Genomic DNA, 26,382 nt, shown 5'->3' on the forward strand with positions numbered 1-26,382 from the left:
ATAGAGATTCAGTTTTTTATGAGGCCTACACATTCAGGACAAAGCAGCCCACTTGACTGGCACCCCATCTATCATCTTCATGGAATCATAGAATCCTACAGTGCAGAAAGAGGCCATTCGGCCCATCAAGTCTACACCAACCACAATCCCACCCAGGTCTTATCCCCACAACCCCATGCATTTACCCCAGCTAGTCCCCCTGACGCTAAGGGGCAATTTAGCATGGCCAATCCACCTAACCCGCACATCTTTGGACTGTGGGAGGAAACCGGAGCACCCGGAGGAAACCCACGCAGACACGGGGAGAACGTGCAGACTCCACACAGACAGTGACCCAAGCCGGGAATTGAACCCGGGTCCCTGGCGCTGTGAGGCAGCAGTGCTAAGCACTGTGCCACCCCAACATTCACTCTCTTCACCACCGACACCCAGTAGCAGCCATGTGTACCAATTACACAGTGCACTGCAGGAACTCACCAAAGCTCCTTAGGCAGCACTAAGTTCCCAATCTGTGACCGCTACCATCTAGAAGGCCAAGAACAGCAGACACCTGGGAACAGCATCACCTGCAAGTTCCCCTCCAATCCACACCATCCTGATATGGAAATATATAGCCATTTCTTTATTTTCACTGGGTCCGTGTCTGACACTAACAGCACCCTGGGTACCCTTACACTACACAAATTGCAGTGGTTCAAGAAGGCAGCCCACCATTACATTCACAAGGGCAATAAAAGTTGGTTTTGCTCATGATGCCATGAGCTTAGCCATGTTCATTGGCTGGATGGTGGCCAAATACCCAAAGATCTTTTGTACGGTGAATTGGCCACTAGGACATGATATCCTGGGTGGCCATCCCTCTGCTACAAGGACACCTGTCAGTGAGGTATAAGATGCTGGACATTAACAGTGGGAGTCAGTCGCTGACGGCTGTAGAGAATGACTGTTTGGAAGGACATTGGACGAGGTGTGGAGGAATGAAAAGTTCAGCTGGCACAGAGAAAACAGAGGCCAGAGAATCGTCCACTTTCTCAGGCCACTTGTCCTTTGTGTATCAAGTGTGACAGAGAGCGCCGTGTCAGAGAGGGGGCTCCTGAGTCACACCAAGCCGTCCTTCACACAGAGATGCCCATCACGGAGCATACTGTCGTCTTATATAACCGAAGGCAACCAATGATTGAGGGTTAAATATTGGCCAGGACACGGAGAACTGCCATGCTCTCTGTGCCCAGGCACGTTTTACCTTGAGGGCAGACTGGACTTCACTATAGCCCCAAAGATGGTACCTCTGGCAGTGCTGCACTCCCTCTAATGGTCTCCCTCCCATTTATTTTTTAAACTCATATTCATAAGTGAGGACACACACCAATCGACTCAACAGTTTCTTCTCTGCTGCCATCAGGCTTTTGAATGGACCTACCTCACATTAAGTTGATCTTTCTTTACACCCTAGCTGTGACTGTAACACTACATTCTGCACTCTCTCCTTCTCTATGAACGGTATGCTTTGCCTGTATAGTGTGCAAGAAACAATACTTTTCACCGTATATTAATGCAGGTGACAATAATAAATCAAATCAATTCAGTTTCTAGGCACCAGTCCAAATTAAAAAACATGTCCCTCCCCCCACTCTACTAGATAAGCAAAGCTACCTGACCCCATTTTATAGACATTAAAGCAGATGGCACACTGTCTATTATAGAAAAAATGTTAATTCTACTGAACATAAATGGGAGGAGTGGGGGTATAAAAATAAGTCACATCAAAAATCAACTCCGTTACCAATCATCACCACCCTAATATCCTGTAGAATATTCCTCTTTTCAATTTGACACCAATACAACATCTTTCTTAAGGTAAAGACAAAACACCGCGGATGCTGGAATCTGAAACAAAAACAGAAAATGCTGGAAAACCTCAGCGGGTCTGACAGCATCTGTAGAGAGAGAATAGAACCAACGTTTCGAGTCTGGATGACCCTTCAGAGCTCTGTCGAAGGGTCATCCAGACTCGAAACGTTGGCCCTATTCTCTCTCCAAGATTTTTCTTGCTCCAATCATCAATGCAAGGGTTGTGGGAAAATAAATAAGAAGTGAGTCACTGTGAGATAGTCATACAGCACAGAAAAGGTCCTTCGGCCCATCAAGTCTGCACTGACAATAACTATCGCATAAGTTGCGCTAATTCAATTTCCAGCACTTCTCCCATATCCTTGAATATTATATTTCAAGTGCTCATCCAAATATTTTTTAATGGTTGTAAGGTTTCCAGCCTCCCCTACCTTCCCAGGCAGTACATTCCAGATTCCCACCACCCCCGAGTGAATTTATTTATCTCAAATCCCCTCAATCTCCTGCCCCGCACCCAAAAGCTGCGCCCCCTCGTGACTGACCCCTCAACCAAGGGGAACGGCTGCTCCCTACTCACCCTGTCCATACCCCTCATAACCTTGAACGCCTTCTCTGCTCTAGGGAAAACAACCCAAGCCTATCCAATATCTCCTTATAGCTCAAATGCTCCGACCCAGGCAACATCCTGGAGATGGTCGGTTAATGGATAGAGTTATCTAGGCCCAGTGGGATGCTACTACGAAAAAGCTCCGAGACAGAATTCCAGAAAGCACAGCCTTCGATTGTTGTTACATTATTGCCACACTGACACGATGCAGAGATCATTGACTCAGGAAGCGTAGTGGAGTACATGCCCCTAACTACATCGTAAGAAGTTTAACAACACCAGGTTAAAGTCCAACAGGTTTATTTGGTAGCAAAAGCCACACAAGCTTTTGTGGCTTTTGCTACCAAATAAACCTGTTGGACTTTAACCTGGTGTTGTTAAACTTCTTACTGTGTTTACCCCAGTCCAACGCCGGCATCTCCACATCATGCCTAACTACATCAACAGGGATGAAGTAGAAAGGGTCGAGAGCTTCAAGTTTTTAGGTGTCCAGATCACCAACAACCTGTCCTGGTCCCCCCATGCCGACACTATAGTTAAGAAAGCCCACCAATGCCTCTACTTTCTCAGAAGATTAAAGGAAATTTGGCATGTCCGCCACAACTCTCGCTAACCTTTACAGATGCACCATAGAAAGCATTCTTTCTGGTTGTATTACAGCTTGGTATGGCTCCTGCTCTGCCCAACACTGCAAGGAACTACAAAGGGTCGTGAATGTAGCCCAGTCCATCACGCAAACCAGCCTCCCAAGCATTGACTCTGTCTACACTTCCTGCTGCCTCGGAAAAGCAGCCAGCATAATCAAGGACCCCACGTACCCCGGACATTCTCTCTTCCGCCTTCTTCCGTTGGGCAAAAGATACAAAAGTCTGAGGTCACGTACCAATCGACTCAAGAACAGCTTCTTCCCTGCTGCTGTCAGACTTTTGAATGGACCTACCTCACACTAAGTTGATCTTTCTCTACACCCTAGCTATGACTGTAACACTACATTCTGCACTCTCTCCTTTCCTTCTCTATGAATGGTATGCTTTGTCTGTATAGCGCGCAAGAAACAATACTTTTCACTGTAGACCAATACACGTGACAATAATAAATCAAATCAAAATCAAAGGTATTGTGGATCTCATACCTTCACGATGGTAAGTTCCAGAACATCTGATGCATTTTGCGGGGGGAAGGCGGAGAGAAGCTAAATCAGTAAATTTGGAGATAGGGAAGGAAAGGAATGTGTTGCTAGGGTTAGAAGGGGAGACCGGTTTAGGTGTTGTAAATTCTATACAATTCTGTGACCGTTAGCGAGCATGCCGTGTTGTTATTTACCTATGCTCACATCAGCAGCGGAACTCCAGCATTCCTGCTCCCGGTCATTGGTGACGGAACACAAGTATGTCCCATGATGCCTCATCTCAGCCGCGGCTATCTAGAAACAGAGAAAATCAAATGCACCTTTACCAAAACAACCCACACAGCCACCGCATCTAACTGGCCACAGCTCAGCATCTCACCTTCGCAGGTTCAATTCTCAGCGAGTTAAAAAGTTTATTTATTAGTGTGACAAGTAGGCTCACATCAACACTGCTGTGAAGTTACTGTGAAAATCCCCTCGACGCCACATTCCGGCGACTCTTTGGGTCAATGCACCTAACCCGCACGTCTTTCAGACTGTGGGGGGAAACCGGAGCACCCGGAGGAAACCCACGCAGACACAGGGAGAATGTGCAGACGCCACATAGACAGTGACCCAAGCCGGGAATCAGACCCAGGTCCCTGGCGTTGTGAGGCAGCAGTGCTAACCATTGTGCCACTGTGTGCATTACCACGACACCACAGTCTCCTTCACATCTTAGCAGTTCATCGTAACCCCATCTACCCACCTCAGTTCCATATTCCTCAACACCCTCGCTTAACAGAAGCCTACCAATCCCGACATTTTCAACTTTAACTTGAGGGAGAGAGTTCCAGATTTCTCCTATCCTTTCTGTCTCACAGAACCTGTGTATATTAAACTTGCTTTTTACTACGCCATTTCATAGAATCATAGAATCCTACAGTGCAGAAAGAGGCCATTCGGCCCATCGAGTCTGCACCAACCACAATCCCACCCAGGCCCTATCCACATATCCCTACATATTTACCCACTAACCCCTCTAACCTATGCATCCCGGTTCACTAAGGGGCAATTTAGAATGGCCAATCAACCTAGCTTTGGACTGTGGGAGGAATGTGCAAACTCCAAACTCCACAAGGAGTTTGGATTTCTTCAGGGTCTGGCCATAGGGTCCACCACACTCTGTCCTTTATGTCGCTCAGTGCATTCAATGTCCCAGAGTGTGTTGTGCTCTACACTGCACACAGCAGGAGGGCAAAAAACAGTGTGCAAGGGTACGTGGACAAGCTAGCGGTACGGGGAAAAGGCAGGGGAGAGGCACTAAGTCACTCATTTGGAGAGCCAGTGCAGACATGATGGGCCAAATGGCCTCCTTGTGCATCGTGACAATTCCGTGAAGTTCAAACCAAGAACCAAAAAGACGAAAGGAACGTTGCTCTTTCTTTTAGACTAGACAACAAGAGGGCAGAGGTCAGGTTTCAGCCACACCAGGCCCTGGTTAGACGATACTGAGCAGTACAGCATCATGGGAAGGACATACTGATCTTAAGGGAATACAGTGTCGTTTTACCAGAATGAATCTTGACTCCACGCTATAAAGAGGCAATATACAAACTCGGGTTTTATTCCCGATTTTTGCAGTTCAAGGAGTGATTTCACCAAGTTTTCAAGCAATTAAGGGAGACAGAATGGGGTGGATTAGAAACTATTTGTATTGTTTAGTGTGTCTATGACTAGGGGACGTGGTCTAAACCTTTTTTTAAGTTTACTTATTTATTAGTCACAAGTACAGCTTACATTAACACTGCAATGAAGTTACTGTGAAATTCCCCTAGTCGCCACACTCCGGCACCTGTTCGGGTCAATGCACCCTAACCAGCACGTCTTTCAGACTGTGGGAGGAAACCGGAGCACCCGGAGGAAACCCACGCAGACACGGGGAGAACTCCACACAGACAGTGACCCAAGCCCGGAACCGAACTCGGGTCCCTGGCGCTGTGAGGCAGCAGTGCTAACTACTGTGCCACCGTGCCGAGTTAGAGCTCGAGTTTCCAGGTTTGACGATAGAAAAGACCTCGACAGAAAGGAGTTTGGAATTCTCTCCGATGAATAGCAACTCACGCTACAATAGTTGCACATCTGAGATGTGAGATTATTCGATCTTTTGTTATCCAAAGGAATAAAGGATATGGAACAAAGTTGGGTCTATGGAGTTGCAGATCAGTCACTGATTAGCTGAACAGGGTCTAAACAGCTTGCCAGGTCCTGTGTCTTCTAACGCTGAATTATAGAATCCCTACAGTGCAGAAAGAGGCCGTTTGGCCCATCGAGTCTACACCGACTCTCTGACAGAGCATCTTAACCCAGGCCTTATCCCCGTAACCCTGCGCATTTATCTTGGCCAATCCATCTAACCTACACACCTTTGGACACTAAGGGGCAATTTAGCACGGCCAATCCACTTAATCTACACATCTTTGGACTGCGGGAGGAAACCGGAGCACCCGGAGGAAACCCACGCAGACACAGGGAGAATGTGCAGACTCCACACAGGAATCGAACCTGGGTCCCTGGCGCTGTGAGGCAGCAGTGCTAACCACTGTGCCACACTGAAGCATTGGGGCTGCCCCCACACTCTCACCCCAAATCAGTATTTTAGTAATTTGAACATTTGGCAGTAGTGTAAAACACCCGAGATTGGATTATCTGCCCAATATACACGTCTGCCTGTTTACAGTTGTCAGTAATTCAATTCACCCCCCCATGTGCCAACATTGGACAATTCAAATGTGGCATATTCTTCAGCATTGCAATAGTGAACCAATCAAGCTGCACTATTCAATACTGCACTCTAGACCAATCAAATGCTCTCACCCTTCAGCCCTAGGCCAATCAGATGCTCTCACCGTTCAACCCTAGGCCAATCAGATGCTCTCAACCTTCAGCCCTAGGCCAATCAGATGCTCTCACCCTTCAGCCCTAGGCCAATCAGATGTTCTCACTCTTCAGCTCTGGACCAATCAGATGCTCTCACTCTTTAGCCCTAGACCAATCAGATGGTCTTGTATTGATTGGCAGGGACGACACAGACAAACCACACACTCGGCCTCCTGAGCAGGCTGTGTTGTGACCAAACAATTGCTCTTGCGTCCACTGGTGGTTAGTGAAGGATATACTTTAACATACATTAACTTACCACCAATTGTGCTTTGGTTTGCTGAGGTAACTGAATGCCATTTTTGTACCACTGGTATTTTGGAGCCGGAATTCCAAAAGCCACACACTTCAAGGATATTCGTTGGCCAACTTTGACCCTCGAGGGTTCAGGCTGTAGACCAATCACTGGCTCTCCCTTCCATCTGTGAGGTAACCCCGCTATCAGAGTACACAAAAACAATACTTGTAAAGAAAAGCAAAACACTGCAGATGCTCATTAAACACACGGTGTTTAGGGAGTTGAAAAGTCAATCTGTTCTGGTGTTTCCAAATAACAAAGGATTTACATAGTAGGGCATGAGACAAGAATGGTGGCACAGTAGTGGGTGGCACAGCAGTTAGCACTGTTGCCTCACAGCGCCAGGGACACGGGTTCGATTCCCGGCTTGGGTCACTGTCTGTCTGGAGTCTGCACATTCTCCCTGTGTCTGCATGGGTTTCCTCCGGGTGCTCCGGTTTCCTCCCACAGTCCAAAGATGTATAGGTTAGGTGGATTGGGCATGATAAACTGACCCTTAGTGTCCAAAAATATATAGGTTAGGGAATTGGCCATGGTAAATTGCCCCTTAGTGTCCAAAGATGTGCGGGCTAGGTTGATTGGCCGTGCCAAATAGCTCCTTAGTGTCAGGGGGATTTGTAGGGTAAATACATAGGGAATAGGGCCTGGGTGGGATTGTTGTCAGTGCAGGCTCGATGGGCCGAATGACCTCTTGGACCAAGAGAATCTATGATTCTAATCCAGCGGGAGAGTTTGAAGGATTACTTTATGGTGGGACAATCTGAAGGGGAGTTCCTCCGAGCTGCACAAACCTCGGAGCCGTTATCCTTCAGACAACGCTGGCAAAGACTCCCCTTGGTTCAGGGAGAAAGGCTCATGGTGAAAACTGCCTTAAAGCGATCGATCCCTCTCAATAATCCAAAGCAAACAAACGCTCGCGTTGTGAGGGGCAGGAGCAGCAATAGATCAGCCCACGGTTCACGAAGCAGCCACTGTTTCCCACGTGATACCCAATAATAAATGAAGGGACCATTACCAGATTTGAGAAAGTGAACTTTGACCTTTGCCCAGTTGCTGAAGACACACTGGTGCTGTTGGTCGTTCACACGACACATGTAGACACCACTCCTCCTCTCGTTAACCAGCAACACCGGCTGCGCGGCCCCAGCAATCTGTAACCAAGGGGGAAAAGCAGCTAAGAATACGCAAAGGTCATAGTCACAGAGTCATAGAGATACACAGCATGGAAATAGGCCCTTCAGCCCAACTCTTCCATGCTGACCACAGAGTCATAGAGGTTTACAGCATGGAAATAGGCCCTTCGGCCCAACTTGTCCATGCCGCCCATTTTTACCATTAAGCCAGTCCCAATTGCCTTTGTATGGTCCACATCCCTCTATACCCATCTTACCCATGCAACTGTCTAAATGCTTTTTAAAATTGTACCCGCCTCTACTACTACCTCCGGCAGCTTGTTCCAGACACTCACCACCCTCTGTGTGAAAAAACTGCTCCTCTGGACACTTTTGTATCTCTCCCCTTAAACCAGTTTTCCTAAACTGAATAGTCCCATTTGCCTGCGTTGGCCCCTATTCCTCTAAACCTTTCTCATCCTGTACCTGTCCACATGTCTTTACAATGTTGTAATTGTACCCGCCTCTACCACCTCCTCTGGCAGCTCATTCCATACACACACCACCCTCTGTGTGAACAGGTTGTCCCTTGGGTCCATTTCCCCTCTCACCTCAAATCGATGCCCTCTAGTTTTGGACTCTCCTACCCAGGGTCTTCAAAGACCAACTCCTGGCTCCATCACTGTGATGGGAGGCCAAAGAGAATGAGTCAGATCCCAAAGGCTGTCTTGAGGTCAAAATCAACAGCAGGCTTTTAAAATGCGGATTTAACATGGGGAACAGCACTCGCCACCGAAAATGAAAGGCCAACAATCACTTCCCTGCTCTCCCAACTCATTTACCCAATCCTAAAATGGTTGAGCAGAAGTACAAGTTGAGTAGAGGTTACTCCTCAAAATTAGAGGGCTCACAGGGTGGCATGGTGGCACAGTGGTTAGCACTGCTGCCTCACAGCGCCAGGAACCCGGGTTCAATTCCCGGCTTGGGTCACTGTCTGTGTGGAGTTTGCACATTCTCCCAGTGTCTGCGAGGGTTTCCTCCGGGTGCTCCGGTTTCCTCCCACAGTCTGAAGATGTGCGGGTTAGGTGGATTGGCCATGCTAAATTTCCCCTTAGTGTCCCAAGATGTGTCAGTTAGGGGGATTGGCCATGGTGTCAGGGGGTTTGCAGGGTAAATATGTGAGGTTATGGCCTGGGTGGGATTGTTGTTGGTGCAGGCTTGATGGGCCGAACGGCCTCCTCCTGCACTGTAGGATTCTATGATTCTCAGTGGACACTCAGAATTATGGAGCTAGTGGTAATAGCTGTCGAAAATACACCTTGCTTCTTCATGCAGCACCCTGCATTTATCAAGCGCCTTTTTTATGCTGCAAGAACGTCCCAGGATACTTTGCTTCAAATGAGCTTTGACACGGAGCCAAATACTAAATATTGGGACAGGCGATCGAAAGCCTTGGGTCAGAGGTCGGCTTTAAGGTGCGTCCTCCGCGGAGGAGAGCCAGAGATGGTTTAGGGAGAACATTCTAGAGCTCAAGGCATTGGCAGCTGTCAGCACGGGTGCCCAATGGTGAAGTGATTAAAGTCCCACCTACATCCACAAAGGTGAACCTTTACTCCGTCAACACAAACAACGCTAGGAGTTATTACATCAACCATCATCTGGAACTGACTGCCCTAAAGGACAGAAACCCTCATAACGTTTAACAAGTATTTGATTTGAGTCAAAGAGTCATAGAGGTTTACAACATGGAAACAGACCCTTCAGCCCAACCTGTCCATGCCGCCCCTTTTTTTAAAAAAACTACCAGCTGGTCCCAATTGCCCACATTTGGCCCATATCCCTCTATACCCATTTTACGCATGTAACTATCTAAATGCTTTTTAAAAGACAAAATTGTACCCACCTCTACTACTACCTCTGGCAGCTTGTTCCAGACACTCACCACTCTCTCTGTGAAAAATTGCCCCTCTGGGCCCTTTTGTATCTCTCCCCTCTCACCTTAAACCTATGCCCTCTAGTTTTAGACGACTTTCTACTTTCGGAAAAGATGTTGACTATCTAGCTGATCTATGCCCCTCATTATTTTATAGACCTCTATAAGATCACCCCTAAGCCTCCTACGCTCCAGAGAAAAAAGTCCCAGTCTATCCATCCTCTCCTTATAACTCAAACCATCAAGTCCCGGTAGCATCCTAGTTAATCTTTTCTGCACTCTTTCTAGTTTAATAATATCCTTTCTATAATAGGGTGATTTAATTTGCTTTAATTTACTTAATTTATTATCACACAGAATCCCTACCGTACAGAAGGAGGCCATTTGGCCCATCAAGACTACACTGACCACAGTCCAACCTGCTCCCACAACCCCCATTTACCCAGCTAATCCCCCTGACACCAGAGCCAATTGAGCACGGCCAATCAACCCAACCTGCACATCTTTGGATTGTGGGAGGAAACCGGAGCACCCGGAGGAAACCCACGCAGACATGGGGAGAACATGCAAACTCCACAAAGACATGTACTGGGATACAGTGAAAAGCATAGTTTCTTGCACACTATACAGACAGAACATACCATTCATAGAGTACATAGGGGAGAAGGAAATGAGAGGGTGCAGAATGTAGTGTTACAGTCATAGCTATGGTGTAGAGAAAGATCAACTTAATATAAAGGTAGTTCCATTCAAAGGTCTGATGGCAGCAGGGAAGAAGCTGTTCTTGAGTCGGTTGGTGCATGACCTCAGACTTTTGTATCTTTTTCTGATGGAAGAAGATGGAAGAGAGAATATCCGGGTGCGTGGGGTCCTTAGTTATGCTGGCTGCTTTGCCGAGGCAGCGGGTAGCGTAGATGGAGTCAATGGATGGGAGGCTGGTTTGCGTGATGGACTGGGCTTTATTCATGACCCTTTATAGTTCCTTGCGGTCTTGGGCAGAGCAGGAGCCATACCAAGCTGTGATACAACCAGAAAGAATGCTTTCTATGGTGCATCTGTAAACGTTGGAGAGAGTCGTCATGGACATGCTGAACAGTTAGATGTGCACTTGCAATGCCAAGGCTATGAACCAAGTGCTGGAAAATGGGGTTAGAATAGTTAGGTGGTTTGTCTTTGATCAGTACAAACAGGATGGGCCAAAGGGCCTTTTCCTGTGCTGTATAGCTCTGATTCTTGAACTGCTGCAAATGCTGCAGTGTCTCCACGTAAAGTGCCTCTTTGAAATGTCTACAGGAGACTAAGGAAATTTGGCATGTTAGTTACAACTCTCACCAACTTTTACATATGCACCATAGAAAGCATTCTTTCTGGTTGTATCACAGCTTGGTATGGCTCCTGCTCTGCCCAAGACCGCAAGAAACTACAAAGGGTCATGAATAAAGCCCAGTCTATTACTCAAACCAGCCTCCCATCCACTGACTCTGTCTGCACTTCCTGCTGCCTCGGGAAAGAATAATCAAGGACCCCACGCATCCCGGACATCCTCTCTTCTTCTGTCAGGAAAAAGATACAAAAGTCTGAGGTCACGTCCCAACCGACTCAAGAACAGTTTCTTCCCTGCTGCCATCAGGCTTTTGAATGGACCTACCTTGCATTAAGTGGATCTTTTTCTCCAACCTAGCTATGACTGTAACACTACATTCTGCACTCTCTCCTTTCCTTCTCTATGAATGGTATGCTTTGTCTGTATAGCGCGCAAGAAACAATACTTTTCACTGTATACCAATACGTTTGCTGTGGCTCTGGAGTCACATGTCAGCCAGACCAGGTAAGGATTTCCTTCCCTAAAGGACATTAATGAACCAGATGGGTTTTTCCGACAGTCAACAATGGTTTCATGGTCATCAGTAGATTCTTAATTCCAGGTAATTTTTTATTGAATTCAAATTCCACCATCTGCCGTGGCGGGATTCGAACCCGGGTCCCCAGAACAGTAGCTGAGTTTCTGGATTAATAGTCTAGCGATAATACCACCAGGCCATCTGCTCTTTCCCCAGAATTCTGAAAGGATTATCTTAGTTGGGGTTGTTTCGACAACAGGAGAGAATGGTTTTGCTTGTTTGACATCTTTTTGTGGTTATAATTAGCTGCTTTTTCTGTAATCTCTCATCACGGCAATGGGGATATCAGCAGCTATGAGGGTGGGCATGCGTTGGCATGAGATGGTATGGGGAATGGGTGGGGGGTTTGGGGGCTGAGGGCGGGAAGGCCTAACAGCCTTTAATACGGGGTCTCTGGATCAAGTCCCAGAGACCCCAGGTGGGCCCAAGCAGCCAGCCTCAACTCTCCACTGCTCTAGGGGAGCCCCTACGCACCTCTTCCAGGATTGGTGGTCCTGCTTTTATCCAGCACCTGGGGTGGCGACTGCTACATTTGGGGTGGAATGGGGGGTGCTTTTTTACTGAGGCAGGTAGGGCAAGTCTGGAACCGAATATCCAGCTTCGAGCATCCAATTTTCATGGGGGAGGCAGTGGTGTAGTGATATTGTCCCTCGACTAGTAATCCAGAGACCCAAGGTAATGTTCTGGGGATCCAGGTTCGAATCCCACCACGGCAGGTGCTGGAATTTGAATTCGATAAAAATTTGGAATTGAAAGTCTCATGACGACCCTTGTCGATTATCGGAAAAATCTGGTTCACTAACGTCCCTTTAAGGAAGGAAATCTGCCGTTCTTACCCGGTCTGGCCTACATGTGGCTCCAGAGCCACAGCAATGTGGGTTTCCTCCGAGTGCTCCACTTTCCTCCCAGTCCAAAGATGTGCGGGTGAGGTTGATTGGCCGTACTAAATTGCTCCTTAGTGTCAGGGCGAAAAGCAGGATAAATATGGCAGATTCCAGGAATAGGGCCTGGGTGGGATTGTTGTTAGCTCAGACTTGAGGGGCCGAATGGCCTTCCTCTGCATTAGAGACCATAAGACCATAAGACATAGGAGCGGAAGTAAGGCCATTCGGCCCATCGAGTCCACTCCACCATTCAATCATGGTTGATTTCAACTCCATTTACCCGCTCTCTCCCCATAGCCCTTAATTCCTCGAGAAATCAAGAATTTATCAATTTCTGTCTTGAAGACGCTCAACGTCTCAGCCTCCACAGCCCTCTGTGGCAATGAATTCCACAGACCTACCACTCTCTGGCTGAAGAAATTTCTCCTCATCTCTGTTCTAAAGTGACTCCCTTTTATTCTAAGGCTGTGCCCCCGCGTCCTAGTCTCCCCTGCTAATGGAAACAACTTCCCTACGTCCATCCTATCTAAGCCGTTCATTATCTTGTAAGTTTCTATTAGATCTCCCCTCAACCTCCTAAACTCCAATGAATATAATCCCACGATCCTCAGACGTTCATCGTATGTCAGGCCTACCATTCCTGGGATCATCCGTGTGAATCTCCGCTGGACCCGCTCCAGTGCCAGTATGTCCTTCCTGAGGTGTGGGGCCCAAAATTGCTCACAGTACTCCAAATGGGGCCTAACCAGTGCTTTATAAAGCCTCAGAAGTACATCCCTGCTTTTGTATTCCAAGCCTCTTGAGATAAATGACAACATTACATTTGCTTTCTTAATTACGGACTCAACCTGCAAGTTTACCTTTAGAGAATCCTGGACTAGGACTCCCAAGTCCCTTTGCACTTTAACATTATGAATTTTGTCACCGTTTAGAAAATAGGAGGGCATTGTAGGGATTATAATTATAATTCTATAATAATATAATAATAACTGCTCTCAGAGATGGGCAATAAATGTTGGCCCAGCCAGTGACGCCCACATCCCATGAAAGAATTAAAAAAACACAGCAAGTTCCCACAAACAGCAATGCGATAAAGGCTATTTTTGTGATGTTGACTTAGGGACACCACGGGGATCGCCTTGGATTTTAATCAAATTTGGCCTGAGGACTTTATGTCGTAAGAAGTTTAACAACACCAGGTTAAAGTCCAACAGGTTTATTTGGTAGCAAAAGCCACACAAGCTTTCGGAGCTCCAAGCCCCTTCTTCAGGCGAGTGGGAATTCTGTTCACAAGCAGAGCATATAAAGACACAAACTCAATTTACATGAATAATGGTTGGAATGCGAATACTTACAACTAATCAAGTCTTTAAGAAACAAAACAACGCGAGTGGAGAGAGCATCAAGACAGGCTAAAAAGATGTGTATTCATTAGTTGTAAGTATTCGCATTCCAACCATTATTCATGTAAATTGAGTTTGTGTCTTTATATGCTCTGTTTGTGAACAGAATTCCCACTCACCTGAAGAAGGGGCTTGGAGCTCCGAAAGCTTGTGTGGCTTTTGCTACCAAATAAACCTGTTGGACTTTAACCTGGTGTTGTTAAACTTCTTACTGTGTTTACCCCAGTCCAACGCCGGCATCTCCACTTTATGTCCACCAGAGAGAGCAGACACTCGCGTTGTCTTGTAGACAGTAGGTCAGACATTGCAGTGCTCCCTAAGTACTCCAATGGAGTGCCTACCTTGAACTTTTGATGAGCAGTGGAAACATGTGACACAGAGTCGAGAGTGTTACCCACTGAACCACAGCTAACAATCTGATAAAGGTAGAGACAGCTGGAGAATGTGTGTAAGTATAGTGAGTGTACGTGCGCGAGAGAAGGTGCAAGCGTGAAATGAGGGGGTATTTTGGTGGGGAAAAGGCCAAGGTGGAGTTGACGTTTTAATGGTACTCTCTGATGAAGGAGAGGGGACTCACCCTTGGAAAAGGCAAGATGAAGAGTTGAGTTTCCTCGTTCAGAGAGGGAGATGAATGTGGGAAACAGACAGTAGAAAATAACAGGCAGGAATTTTTAAATGGCAAATCAGGATTGATACATTCAGTGAGTATATTCTCTCAGCCTTCAGAAATATCCCAATTAGGTAAAGGTTGAGGAGGGGGTCTAGGATTCTTAAAAAGGGCGGCACGGTAGCACAGTGGTTAGCACTGCTGCTTCACAGCTCCAGGGTCCCGGGTTCGATTCCCGGCTCGGGTCACTGTCTGTGTGGAGTTTGCACATTCTCCTCATGTCTGCGTGGGTTTCCTCCGGGTGCTCCGGTTTCCTCCCACAGTCCAAAGATGTGTGGGTTAGGTTGATTGGCCAGGTTAAAAAATTGCCCCTTAGAGTCCTGGGATGTGTAGGTTAGAGGGATTAGCGGGTAAAATATGTGGGGGTAGGGCCTGGGTGGGATTGTGGTCGGTGCAGACTCGATGGGCCGAATGGCCTCCTTCTGCACTGTAGGTTTTCTATGATTCTATGAGGGAGAGGAGTTTAAAGATCTTTGGTTTCAGAACCAGCTGGACAGAATTTCTGGTTCTTCACTTTCCTGGGAGTTTATCATCACCTACGTGATTTAATCTCGAATTCCGTTTCTGTTTTTACGCTTGTATTTCAGTACAAGATCCATCACCCTGATTATAATCCCCGCCAGACCAGGATGTGCGAGTTGAAAAATAGGCAGGGTGGTGCTCCATGCGCCCAGACAGATGAAGGTAGCATGGTGGCACAATAGTTAGCACGGCTGCCTCTCAGCACCTGGGACCTGGGTTCGATTCCAGCCTCGGTCACTGTCTGTGGGGGGTCTGCACGTTCTCCCCGTGTCTGCGTGGGTTTCCTCCGGGTGCTCCGATTTCCTCCCACAGTCCGAGAGACGTGCTGGTTAGGTGCATTGGCCATGCTAAATTCTCCCTCAGTGTAACCCGAACAGGCGCCGGAGTGTGGCGACTAGGGGATTTTCACAGTAACTTCATTGCAGTGTTAATGGAAGCCTGTTTGTGACACTAATAAATAAACTTTAAAGGTCACATACCATTTTAAGGGCAGTATAATCCAGTGTCAGAGGGCCCTTGACCCTGACAAGTAAGAGTTTCGCTGACATTCTGAATCACAGTTCACACAAACATGACAATGGTTTTGTTTTAAGAATCGGGGGGGCATCCAAGACTGGAACTTTGGCGTGTTGTTCCCATGGAAACCCAGTGCTGACGAATAGGCCCAATAAGACAGGAATCTCGGGACCCAATAGGAAAAAGAGACTGCCCCACCTCGAGCTCCAAAGATGGCTCTGGTCACTGCTCTCCCTCCCCTAACCCCTGACTAAACTTTACGATCAAATCCACGTATTCAGCGAGGTTCATGAGTCGGAGTTACTGGAATAGGAGATCCCTCATTAAAGCCTGTTAAGGCCGCCCAATCAGGGCACACTGCAGAAACATGCCATGCGGAGTGTCCGGATCACTGGCACTCGGAGTGAATATTCTGTACTGGGAAAAAAACCTGCCTGACAGTGACCCAAACCGGGAATCAAACCCAGGTCCCGGGCGCTGTGAGGCAACAGTGCTAACCACTGAGCCATCCACTCACTTAAGGCAAGAAAATGGGGAGAAAATGCTGGAATTTAAAATATTTCATGGGACGTGACCATCCCTAATTGCCCCTCGAACTGAGTGTCTCGCCAGGGGCCATTCCAGAGGGCATTTAAGAGTCATTGTTGTGGTTCTGGAGTCACAGTAAGAAGTCTCACAACACCAGGTTAAAGTCCACCAGGTTTCTTTGGTATCACAAGCTTGCGGAGCGCTGCTCCTTCATCGGGTGAGCGGTTCCCTCACACATTCATCAAGGCCAATCCACCTAACCTACACATCTTTCAGATTGAGAGGGGGAAACCACTCACCCCAGTCCAACACCGGCATCTCCACATCCTGGAGTCACATGTAGGCCAGACCGGGTAAGGACGACAGATTTCCTTCCCTAAAAGGACATTAGTGAACCAGATGGGTTTATACAACAATCAACATCACTTCCAAGCTCATCATTATTGAGACGAGCTTTATATTCCAGATTTAAAAAAATATTTGAATTTATACCCCACCAGCTGCCGTGGTGGGATTTGAACCCATGTCTCCAGAGAGTTTTTCGAGGCCTTTGGCTTAATACTCCAATGACGCGGGGGAGGTAGCGGAAGTGGATACGGTAGTGACTTTTAAGGGGTGTCTTGACAAATACACGAATAGGATGGGAATAGAGGGATATGGTCCCCAGAAGGGCCGGGGGTTTTTAGTTCAGTCGGGCAGCATGGTCGATGCAGGCTTGGAGGGCCGAAGGGCCTGTTCCTGTGCTGTAATTTTCTTTGTTCTATTACCCTCCACCACCATCTTCAGCGAATACAGAGCAGAGAGGAAAAGCAGTGTTAAGGTTTAGGTGACTTGCTTTCAGATGACTGTTCCCTCACACCTTAATCCTCTTAGGTGATGATGCACTTGCATCTTCTGACTTACGGGTTGCCTCTATTCACCGTCTAGCCCTGGACTGCCTCACTGCTGTTTTATTGGAGTCGGTGGTGGTGATGGGATGGCCGGAGACGGTTTTGGTGGAGATGTACTCTGAAACAAACACAGCTGTGCGTGCACTGTGAGCGGTGTATGCACTGCAATGTGGGAAGAGGGAAGGGCGTGCGTGTGTGTGGAGTGTGAGTGCATGGGTTGTGTGCGCGGGGGTGCACGGTGTGTGTGGGGGGTGCACGGTGTGTGTGGGATGTGTGCGCATGCGGAGGAGTGAGGGGGAAATAACACAAAATACCAGGCATAAGACAAGGGGAGATTTGAATAATTCACGCCCTGTCCTTCCAGTCAAGATGTTGCGTTACCTTTAGATTAAGGGTTGCCACATCAGAGAGAATGTTTGTGTACTTGGTTCTTAAGATGACAAACGCAGGAAGCCCTGCCTGATCTGTACAACCGCAGATAAACTCATTCGAAACTCGTGCACGCTCCTAGTATTCTCATTGTTTTTTTAAAATTTGAATTTGGATCCAAGCTTTCGTGACCTCAGGATGTCCCTTGACATTTTAGAGCCTGATTCTTTTTAAAGTGTGGTCAGAGTGTTGACAACACAGCAGCCAATTTCCACACAGCACGCTCGCACTAACAGCAATGTGATCGTGACCAGTTAATCGATTTCAGTCATGTTGATTGAAGGATAAATATTGGCTGGGACACTGGCCTTACTCTTCCATAGACACCATGTCCACCTCAAGAGAGCAGATGGAGCCTCATTTTAGCATCTCGTTCAAAAGACGGCATCGCTGACAGTTTGGCACTCCCACAGTACGGCATTGGGAGTGTCGGTCTAGATTTTGTACTTAGATCTCTGGTTTAAGTTTTAAAGTTTATTTATTAGTGTCACAAGTAAGGCTTACATTAACATTGCAATGAAGTCATTGTGAAAATCCCCTAGTCGTCACACTCCAGGGCCTGTTCGGGTACACCGAGGGAGAATTTAGCACGGCCAATGTACCTAACCAGCACATCTTTCGGACTGTGGGAGGAAACCGGAGCACCTGGAGGAAACCCACGCAGACACGGGGAGAACGTGCAGACTCTACAGAGTCAGTGACCCAAGGCCAGAAGTGAACCCTGGCGCTGTGAGGTGGCAGTGCTAACTGCGGTGCCACCATGGGGTAAGAGGAATGCGAGGAAAGACTTTTATTTTTACACAGTGAGCTGTGAGGACCTGGAACTCACTACCCACGAGGGTGGTGGAAGTGGAGACCATCGGGGATTCCAACTGGACTGGCACTTGGGGGAAATTAGGGCTACGGCGATAGAATGGGGGCGCCAGTGGGACTGATTTGGAATCCTCAAATGGAGAGGTAGTATGAACTTAATGGACCAAATGGCCTCATCCTGTGCCCTTATGACTTTGATTCATCATACTCCAGTGACTTCATTCCTCAAGCCCCAAATCTTCAACACAATTCTCTCTGCTGAGCTGATGTCTCTTCATCTCCTGGCCCTCAAATACTCTTTTCTTTCCATTACTGTACCGTCAGTCCTGTAGAAATTGCAAAAATCTATTTGCACACAGCAAGATTCCACAGACGATGAAATAAATAAGCCAGTCATTTGCAGGTGAGGAATGCGTGTTGGTGAGGACCCAACTGCCCAAATAGTCAGGAACCAACGTTCAACACCTCATTGGAGAGATGGGAGTTCTGACAGTGCAGCACCCCCTCAGTACCGCATTGGTGTGTCAGCCTAGAGTTTGTGCTTTCGGCTCGAACTCTTAACCTTCTGGGAGAGGTGACAGTGTAGCCTCCTGAACTATGACTCACAGCCTTAGCTTAGGGAGAGCAGACCGGCTTAAGAAATAGTGTTTCCTTTTTAAGAAAAAAAACCCGTTGCTGGGATGAGCCCCAAGAGGGTTTTAGTGAGGTCTCCGGTGAGATGGGGGTACCTCCCAGGGTGGCTCCCTTACAAACAGAGGGGGGAAATCGGGCGTTGGAGTGGCTTTACAATCCAGGTTGAAGCTGCACCATCGTGTGTTGGTGAGCAAGAAGCCTGAACCGTTTCCCCATGCAGAGGTTGGCTCCTTTTATAAAAAGGTTTTAAAAATAGGTTGTGTTGGCCAAGCGGTGAGTAACAGTCACACAGCTTCTCCCCAACACAGGCACGCAATCTTTAACTGTACTATTTTTGGAGCAATGGAACAAGTTATTTCATGACCTCAGCCTCATCGCTGTTGAATAAAAAAGGAGCCATCAGCATAACCTGCTCGTATGCAAATTATAGCCTTTGTGGTCGAGAGAGCTTGGATAGCTTCAGCATGAACTTCCTCCACAGTTTCTCCTTTGCACATGTTCAGGTCACGTGGTCAGGGAGAAGGAGAGAGAATTCTGACTGAGACGCTCTTGCACTTGGACTAAAGTATGTCAAAGTTAACTTATGGAGACTTCAGAGTAGTGGTGGAAGGGTGTTTTTCTGACTGGAGATCTGTGACCAGTGGTATTCACAGTAAGAAGTCTCACACCAGGTTAAAGTCCAACAGGTTTATTTGGTAGCACAAGCCACAAGCTTTCGGAGCGCTCCTCCATCAGGTGAGTGGGAGTCGTATTCACAAACAGGGCATATAAAGACACAAACTCAATTTACAAGATAATTGATTAAACCATTAATCCCAACCATTATTTTATAAATTGAGTTTGTGTCTTTATATGCCCCGTTTGTGAACAGAACTCCCACTCACCTGATGAAGGAGCAGCACTCTGAAAGCTTGTGGCTTGTGCTGCCAAATAAACCTGTTGGACTTTAACCTGGTGTTGTGAGACTTCTTACTGTGTTTACCCCAGTCCAACGGCGGCATCTCCACAACATGACTACCTTAGTCAGTCGGGGTATCGAGTGTAAAAATTGGCAGGCCATGTTGCAGCTGTATAGAACATTAGTTCGGCCACATTTGGAATATTGCGTACAGTTGTGGTCGCCACGCTACCAGAAGGATGTGGAGGCTTTGGAGAGGGTATAGGAAAGATTTACCAGGATGTTGCCTGGTTTGGAGGGTATTAGCTATGAGAGGTTGGACAAAAAATGTTTATTTTCACTTGAACGTCGGAGGCTGAGGGGCGACCTGATAGAAGTTTATAAAATGAGAGGGACGGATAGAATAGATAGTCACGAGTCTTTTTCCCAGGGTAGAAATGTCAATCACATGGGGACATAGGTTTAAGGTAAAAGAGGGAAAGTTCAAAGGAGATGTGAGGGGCAAGTTTTTTACACCGAGGATGGTAAGAGCCTGGAATGCACTACCAGAGGAGGAGGTGGTAGAAGCAGATACAGTAGCAACGTTTAAGAGGCATCTTGACAGATACATGAATAGGCAGGGGATAGAGGGATACCGACCGCGTAGAAAGGTCGGTGCAGGCTTGGTATGCTGTTCCTGTGCTGTACTGTTCTTTGACCTGCACTGGCATTAACCCATTAATTTTTTTGTAACTAGTTAATGCCAGAATTTAGGCTGGTGGAAACCTCAGAGCTTACCTTGCTAAAAGAGGCAAGAAGCTCCAATGACAAAGATCTGGTAAAGTTTCTTGTCATTTTATAGTGACTTATTAGGCCACAAGGTTGGAGATGTTGGTACCTGGAGCCTGCATATTGAAGTCTCAAACTCATTGTCATCACCACCTAATGCCTACAGTTCAGGAGAGGGGGTGACAACCCCTTAGAAATGGGAGACCTGGAACGAGCGGATTCACTCAAGGAGATCCTTTCAAGGGAGCTTTAATGTGTCATCATTATTGTAGCGTAAGGCCAACATGACAAGGAAACCTTGAATCACAACGGCGATTCAATGAAGGATAGTTAAACGTTTTACAAACAAATCTCAGTACAGATCTCGTCCCACTGACTCCCAGGCTCTCACTGCAGGTTCCACCTCCCTGGACCCGCATCCTAACACCTGATAGGCTGAGGTTCACGCGCTCCCTTCCGATAGCCCCTCAGAGAGTGATGTGACCCACAGACAACTGTCCCCTTAAAGGGACCACGCTATCACAAATCATCCAGGGCTAACCTCATTGAAGAGACGGACCTCGTCAACAAGGCACTGGGGTGTTGCTTACTTGGCTCCAGGTAACTAGGCAAGTGAGCGCCCTCTGAAAGTAGGCACATTAACCTGGTGTTGTGAGACTTCTTAAAGTCCAACAGGTTTATCTGGAATCATGAGATTTCGGATCGCTGCCCCTTCATCAGGTGAGTGGAGGTTAGTTCACATGTGCCGTGTTTGTGAACTAACCTCCACTCACCTGATGAAGGAGCAGCGCTCCGAAAGCTTGTGATTCCAGATAAACCTGTTGGACTTTAACCTGGTGTCGAGAGACTTCTTACTGTGCCCACCCCAGTCCAACACCGACATCTCCACTTCTCTGAAAGTAGGGTAGCTGTGGCAGCAGGAAGCTTGGCTCGAGTTCCGAGCTGCTACAAAAGTCATACAGACGCATGGGTATCTCCAAGCCTTGGCACCTGCCAACCTGCACCAAAGTTTAGGAGCTTAGATAATGGAGGCACTGAGGGCGAAAATGAGATATATTTCTCCATCTCCGGTAAACCTCTGAATATTTCTTTTAGTAGTTCAGTTTGGATGCTCCATCTCTCAAAGAATCAGCTGATTAAAATATTTAAGAAACAGCAGCTTAGCAATAGTGAAAATTGATGTGATCAATATCGAAAATAATTCCTGTCATTGATACGAAAGCAGAGCAATGAAACTGATGTTTCAAAGACACTGCCTACTACACTTTACAAAAAACAATCACTGCACTGACAGGCCAGGCCCTTGGGAACATAGCAGCTATAAAACTATCCGAGTGTGGTTAACAGCGAGGCAGAGTGTCTTGGGTTACAGGAAGATACAGATGGAATGAGCAGATAAGTGGCAGATGGAATTTAACCCTGAAAAGCGTGAGGTGATACATTTTAGAAGGACAAGGAAGTATTCAATGACGCTGGGAAGTTCTGAGGAACAAAGGGATCTTGGTGTGTTTGTCCCCAGATCTTTGAAGGCGGAAGGGCAGGTTAGTAAGGTGGTGAAAATAGGACACTTGCCTTTATCAATCGGGGTATAGATTACAAAAACAGGGAAGTCATGTTGGAGTTGTACAGAACTTTGGTGAGGCCACAGCTGGAGCACTGTGTGCAGTTCTGGTCGCCACATTATAGGAAGGATGTGATTGCATTGGAGGGGGTGCAGAGGAGATTCACCAGGATGCTGCCTGGGATGGAGTGTTTGAGTTATGAAAAGAGGTTGGATAGGCTTGGGTTGTTTTTGTTGGAGCAGAGAAGACTGAGGGGTGACCTGATCATCCCAACGTCATGAGGTTATGAGGGGCATGGACAGAGTGGATAGGGAGCAGCTCTTCCCCTTAGTTGAAGGGTCAGTCACGAGGGAGCATAGGTTCAAGGTGAGGGGCAGGAGGTTTAGGGGGATGTGAGGAAAAACATTTTTACCCAGAGGGTGGTGATGGTCTGGAATGCGCTGCCTGGGAGGGTGGTGGAGGCGGGTTGCCTCACATCCTTTAAAAAGTACCTGGATGAGCACTTGGCGCATCATAACATTCAGGGCTATGGGCCAAGTGCTGGTAGATGGGATTAGGTGGGAGTTCAGGTGTTTCTAAAGTGTCGGTGCAGATTCGATGGGCTGAAGGGCCTCTTTTGCACTGTATGATCCTACGTCAGTGCTCGAAAGGTTGGCTCTATTCTCTCTCCAGAGATGCTGCCAATTCTGCAGAGATTTTCCAGCATTTTCTGTTTTTGTTTCAGATTCCAGCATCTGCAGTATTTTGCTTTTATCTAATGGGATTTTTTACATCCACCCGAGGGGGCAGGCGGAGCCTTGATTTAATGACACTGCCAACAGTGTAGCACTCCCTCAGTACCACACTGGGGTGCCTGCCTAGATTTTTACATTCAAGTCCGGGAGCGGGATTTGAACCTGGAATCTTCTGACTCGGAGATGAGAGGGCCACCAAATGGAGAACGTTTCTGTACAAAGCGGCACGGTGGCACAGTGGTTAGCACTGCTGCCTCACGGTGCCAGGGACCCGGGTTCGATTCCTGGCTTGGGTCACTGTCTGTGTGGAGTTTGCACATTCGCCTCGTGTCTGCGTGGGGTTTCCTCCGGGTGCTCCGGTTTCCTCCCGCACTCCAAAGATGTGCGGGTTAGGTGGATTGGCCATGCTAAACTGCCCCTTAGTGTCAGGGGGATTAGCAGGGTCAATGAAGGTTCCAGGAGTAGGTGGGATTGTGGTCGGTATAGGCTCGATGGGCTGAATGGCCTCCTTCCGTACTGTAGGGATTCTATGATCCCATGAATTAAAACGGGTTCCAAGTTGGGTGAGCTTGCGATCCTGCATGCCCAGTTATCCAATGCATGTGTCCATACAGGACACTCCGTATTGGGAGCGGAAACATCATTTATTCCACCCACCCAGTGTACAGCTATAGCGGAATTGAACTCTGTTTTCAAGAGGAACTTAAAGATCATAAAAGCCCCAGACAGACTAATAACACCAGTGTGAAGGAATCCCATTTCAATTTGTAAAGGCAAAATACCACGGATACTGGAATCTGAATAGAAGCAAGAATTAAAAAGTGATAAAAGCGAATGAATGAGATGAAAAGAAGAAATAAAATTAAAAAATAAACGGAAATGGGGTGAAGGTGGAGGGGAGTGTGCACGCTCTGAAGTTGTTGAACTCAATGTTCAGTCTGGAAGGCTGTAAAGTGCCCAATCGGAAGATGAGCTGCTGTTCCTCCAGTTTGTGTTGGGCGTTCGCTAGAACATTGGAAAAGGCCAAGGATGGACATGTGGACAGGAGAGCAGGGTGGGGTGTTGAAGTGGCAAGCGACAGGGAAGGTCTGGGTCCTGCTTGCGGACGGACCGAAGGTGTTCAGCGAAGCGGTCACCCAGTCTGCGTTTGGTCTCTCCGATGTAGAGTAGACCACATTGGGAGCAGCGAATGCAATAGACCAGATTGAAGGAGGTGAATGTGAAGCGCTGCTTCACCCGAAAGGGGTGTTAGGGCCCCGGGACGGTGAGCAGGGAGAGGGTAAAGGGGCAGGTTTCTATGATTGCATTTCAGTTCATTCCTGATCCTTTAACATTATTATGGGGTGAAAGATGAGGAGCAGGTGATCCGGTCTTCAGTAACAGAGTAGGCCGATAAGCCTGCTGGCCATGTACCACCAGTTTTAGATCATGGCTGGACCTCAACTTCAAATACCCACCTTGGCTGCATTATCCTCGATAGATAATGAAAGCTACCCCAGGTTGTGCAGGGGCTTTTGTAGCGTTTCCTACATCTCAGCAACGGCGCCACTTCATTGGCTGCAACCTGCTTTTGGGAATTGCACAGGTGTGGAAAGGTGCTATATAAATGCAAGTCTCCTAGGGCAGAAAGTGCCTCACCGAGTGTGAAACTATTCAGGGTGTTCGGAGGATATTTTCCTTTTAAGTTGTTCGTGGGACATGGGTGTCGCTGGCTAGGCCAGCATTTACAGCCCATTCCTAAATGCCCCCTTGAGAAGGGTGGTGGTCAGCTGCCTTCTTGGACTGCCATAGTCCCTGAGGTGTAGGTACACCCACAGTGCTGTTAGGGAGGGGATTACAGGATTTTGACTCAGTGACAGTGAAGGAACAGCGATACATTTCCAAGTCAGGATGAACCATAGAACATTACAGCTCAGAAACGGGCATTTTGGCCCTTCTTGTCTGTGCCGAACCATTTTTTGCCTCGTCCCACTGACCTGCACTTGGACCATATCCCTCCACACCCCTCTCATCCATGAACCCGTCCAAGTTTTTCATAAATGTTAAAAGTGACCCCGCATTTACCACTTTATCTGGTAGCTCATTCCACACTCCCACCACACTCTGCGTGAAGAAGCCCCCCCCAATATTCCCTTTAAACTTTTCTCCTTTCACCCTTAACCCATGCCCTCTGATTTTTTTCTCCCTTAGCCTCAGTGGAAAAAGCCTGCTTGCATTCACTCTATCTATACCCATCAAAATCTTGTACACCTCTATCAAATCTCCCCTCATTCTTCTACGCTCCAGGGAATAAAGTCCCAACCTATTCAATCTCTCTCTGTAACTCATCTTCTCAAGTCCCCGAAACATCCTTGTGAACCTTCTCTGCACTCTTTCAACCTTATTTACATCCTTCCTATAACTAGGTGACCAAAACTGTACACAATGGTGGTGAGTAGTCTTTATACAAAAATGGTAAACTCTACTTTAGCTGCTGGGAACTATATCAGCACTCCCCTTGAATGCAGGTCGAATTAAATTGGAGTTTATATTGGGATGATGGCCCATTTGGATAACTCTGCCCTGACTCAGCCCGTCAAAGACCCACTGAGGAGGAGTTGGGAGACGAGTAGATTTTCCCGATGATGGGGTTTTGAGTTTCACCTTCGAAAGGGATCATTTGATTCAGTCAAGGTTAGTTCTTAATAAGCATGAAGCGAATGGCGAGGGTTTGATTCCCAGCTTGGGTCACTATCTGTGCGGAGTCTGCACGTTCTCCCCATGTCTTCGTGGGTTTCCTCCAGGTGCTCCGGTTTCCTCCCACAGCCCGAAAGACGTGCTGGTTAGGTGCATTGGCCGTGCTAAATTCTCCCTCAGTGTACCCAAACAGGCGCCGGAGTGTGGCGACTAGGGAATTTTCAAAGTAACTTCATTGCAGTGTTAATGTCAGCCAACTTGTAACACTAATAAAAAAAACTTTAAAGCACCATTTGGTTCGCTAGTGAAGGAGATCTGCTGTCCTCATCTGGCCTGCATGTGACTCCAAAATGTGGAGATGCCGGCGTTGGACTGGGGTAAGCAAAGTAAGAAGTCTCACAACACCAAGTTAAAGTTCAACAGGTTTATTTGGTAGCACAAGCCACAAGCTTTCAGAGCGCTGCCCCTTCATCAGGTGAGTGGGAGTTCGGTTCACAAACAGGACATATAAAGACACAAACACAATTTACAAAATAACAGTTGGAATGCGAGTCTTTACAGGTAATCAAGTCTTAAAGGTACAGACAATGTGAGTGGAGAGAGGGTTAAGCACAGGTTAAAGAGATGTGTATTGTCTCCAGACAGGACAGTTAGTGAGATTTTGCAAGCCCAGGCAAGTCGTGGGGGTTACAGATAGTGTGACATGAAC

The 26,382-nt window shown here is 47.4% G+C and overlaps 1 protein-coding gene across 1 annotated transcript in view; it reads right to left on the reverse strand.

Moving 5' to 3' along the window:
- The window catches only part of malt3 (MALT paracaspase 3), a 133,083-nt gene that overhangs the window by 70,774 nt on the left and 35,927 nt on the right, over window positions 1–26,382 (reverse strand). The window contains exons 3-5 of the mRNA XM_078200178.1: window positions 7,820–7,955; window positions 6,766–6,944; window positions 3,782–3,881 (exon numbers count right to left, since the gene is read on the reverse strand). Of these exons, the coding sequence (XP_078056304.1) occupies window positions 3,782–3,881; window positions 6,766–6,944; window positions 7,820–7,955 (415 nt within the window). The remainder of the gene's footprint in view (window positions 1–3,781; window positions 3,882–6,765; window positions 6,945–7,819; window positions 7,956–26,382) is intronic.

The sequence above is a fragment of the Mustelus asterias genome, chromosome 29 (assembly GCF_964213995.1).
Source record: "Mustelus asterias chromosome 29, sMusAst1.hap1.1, whole genome shotgun sequence".
NCBI classification, from domain to species: domain Eukaryota; kingdom Metazoa; phylum Chordata; class Chondrichthyes; order Carcharhiniformes; family Triakidae; genus Mustelus; species Mustelus asterias.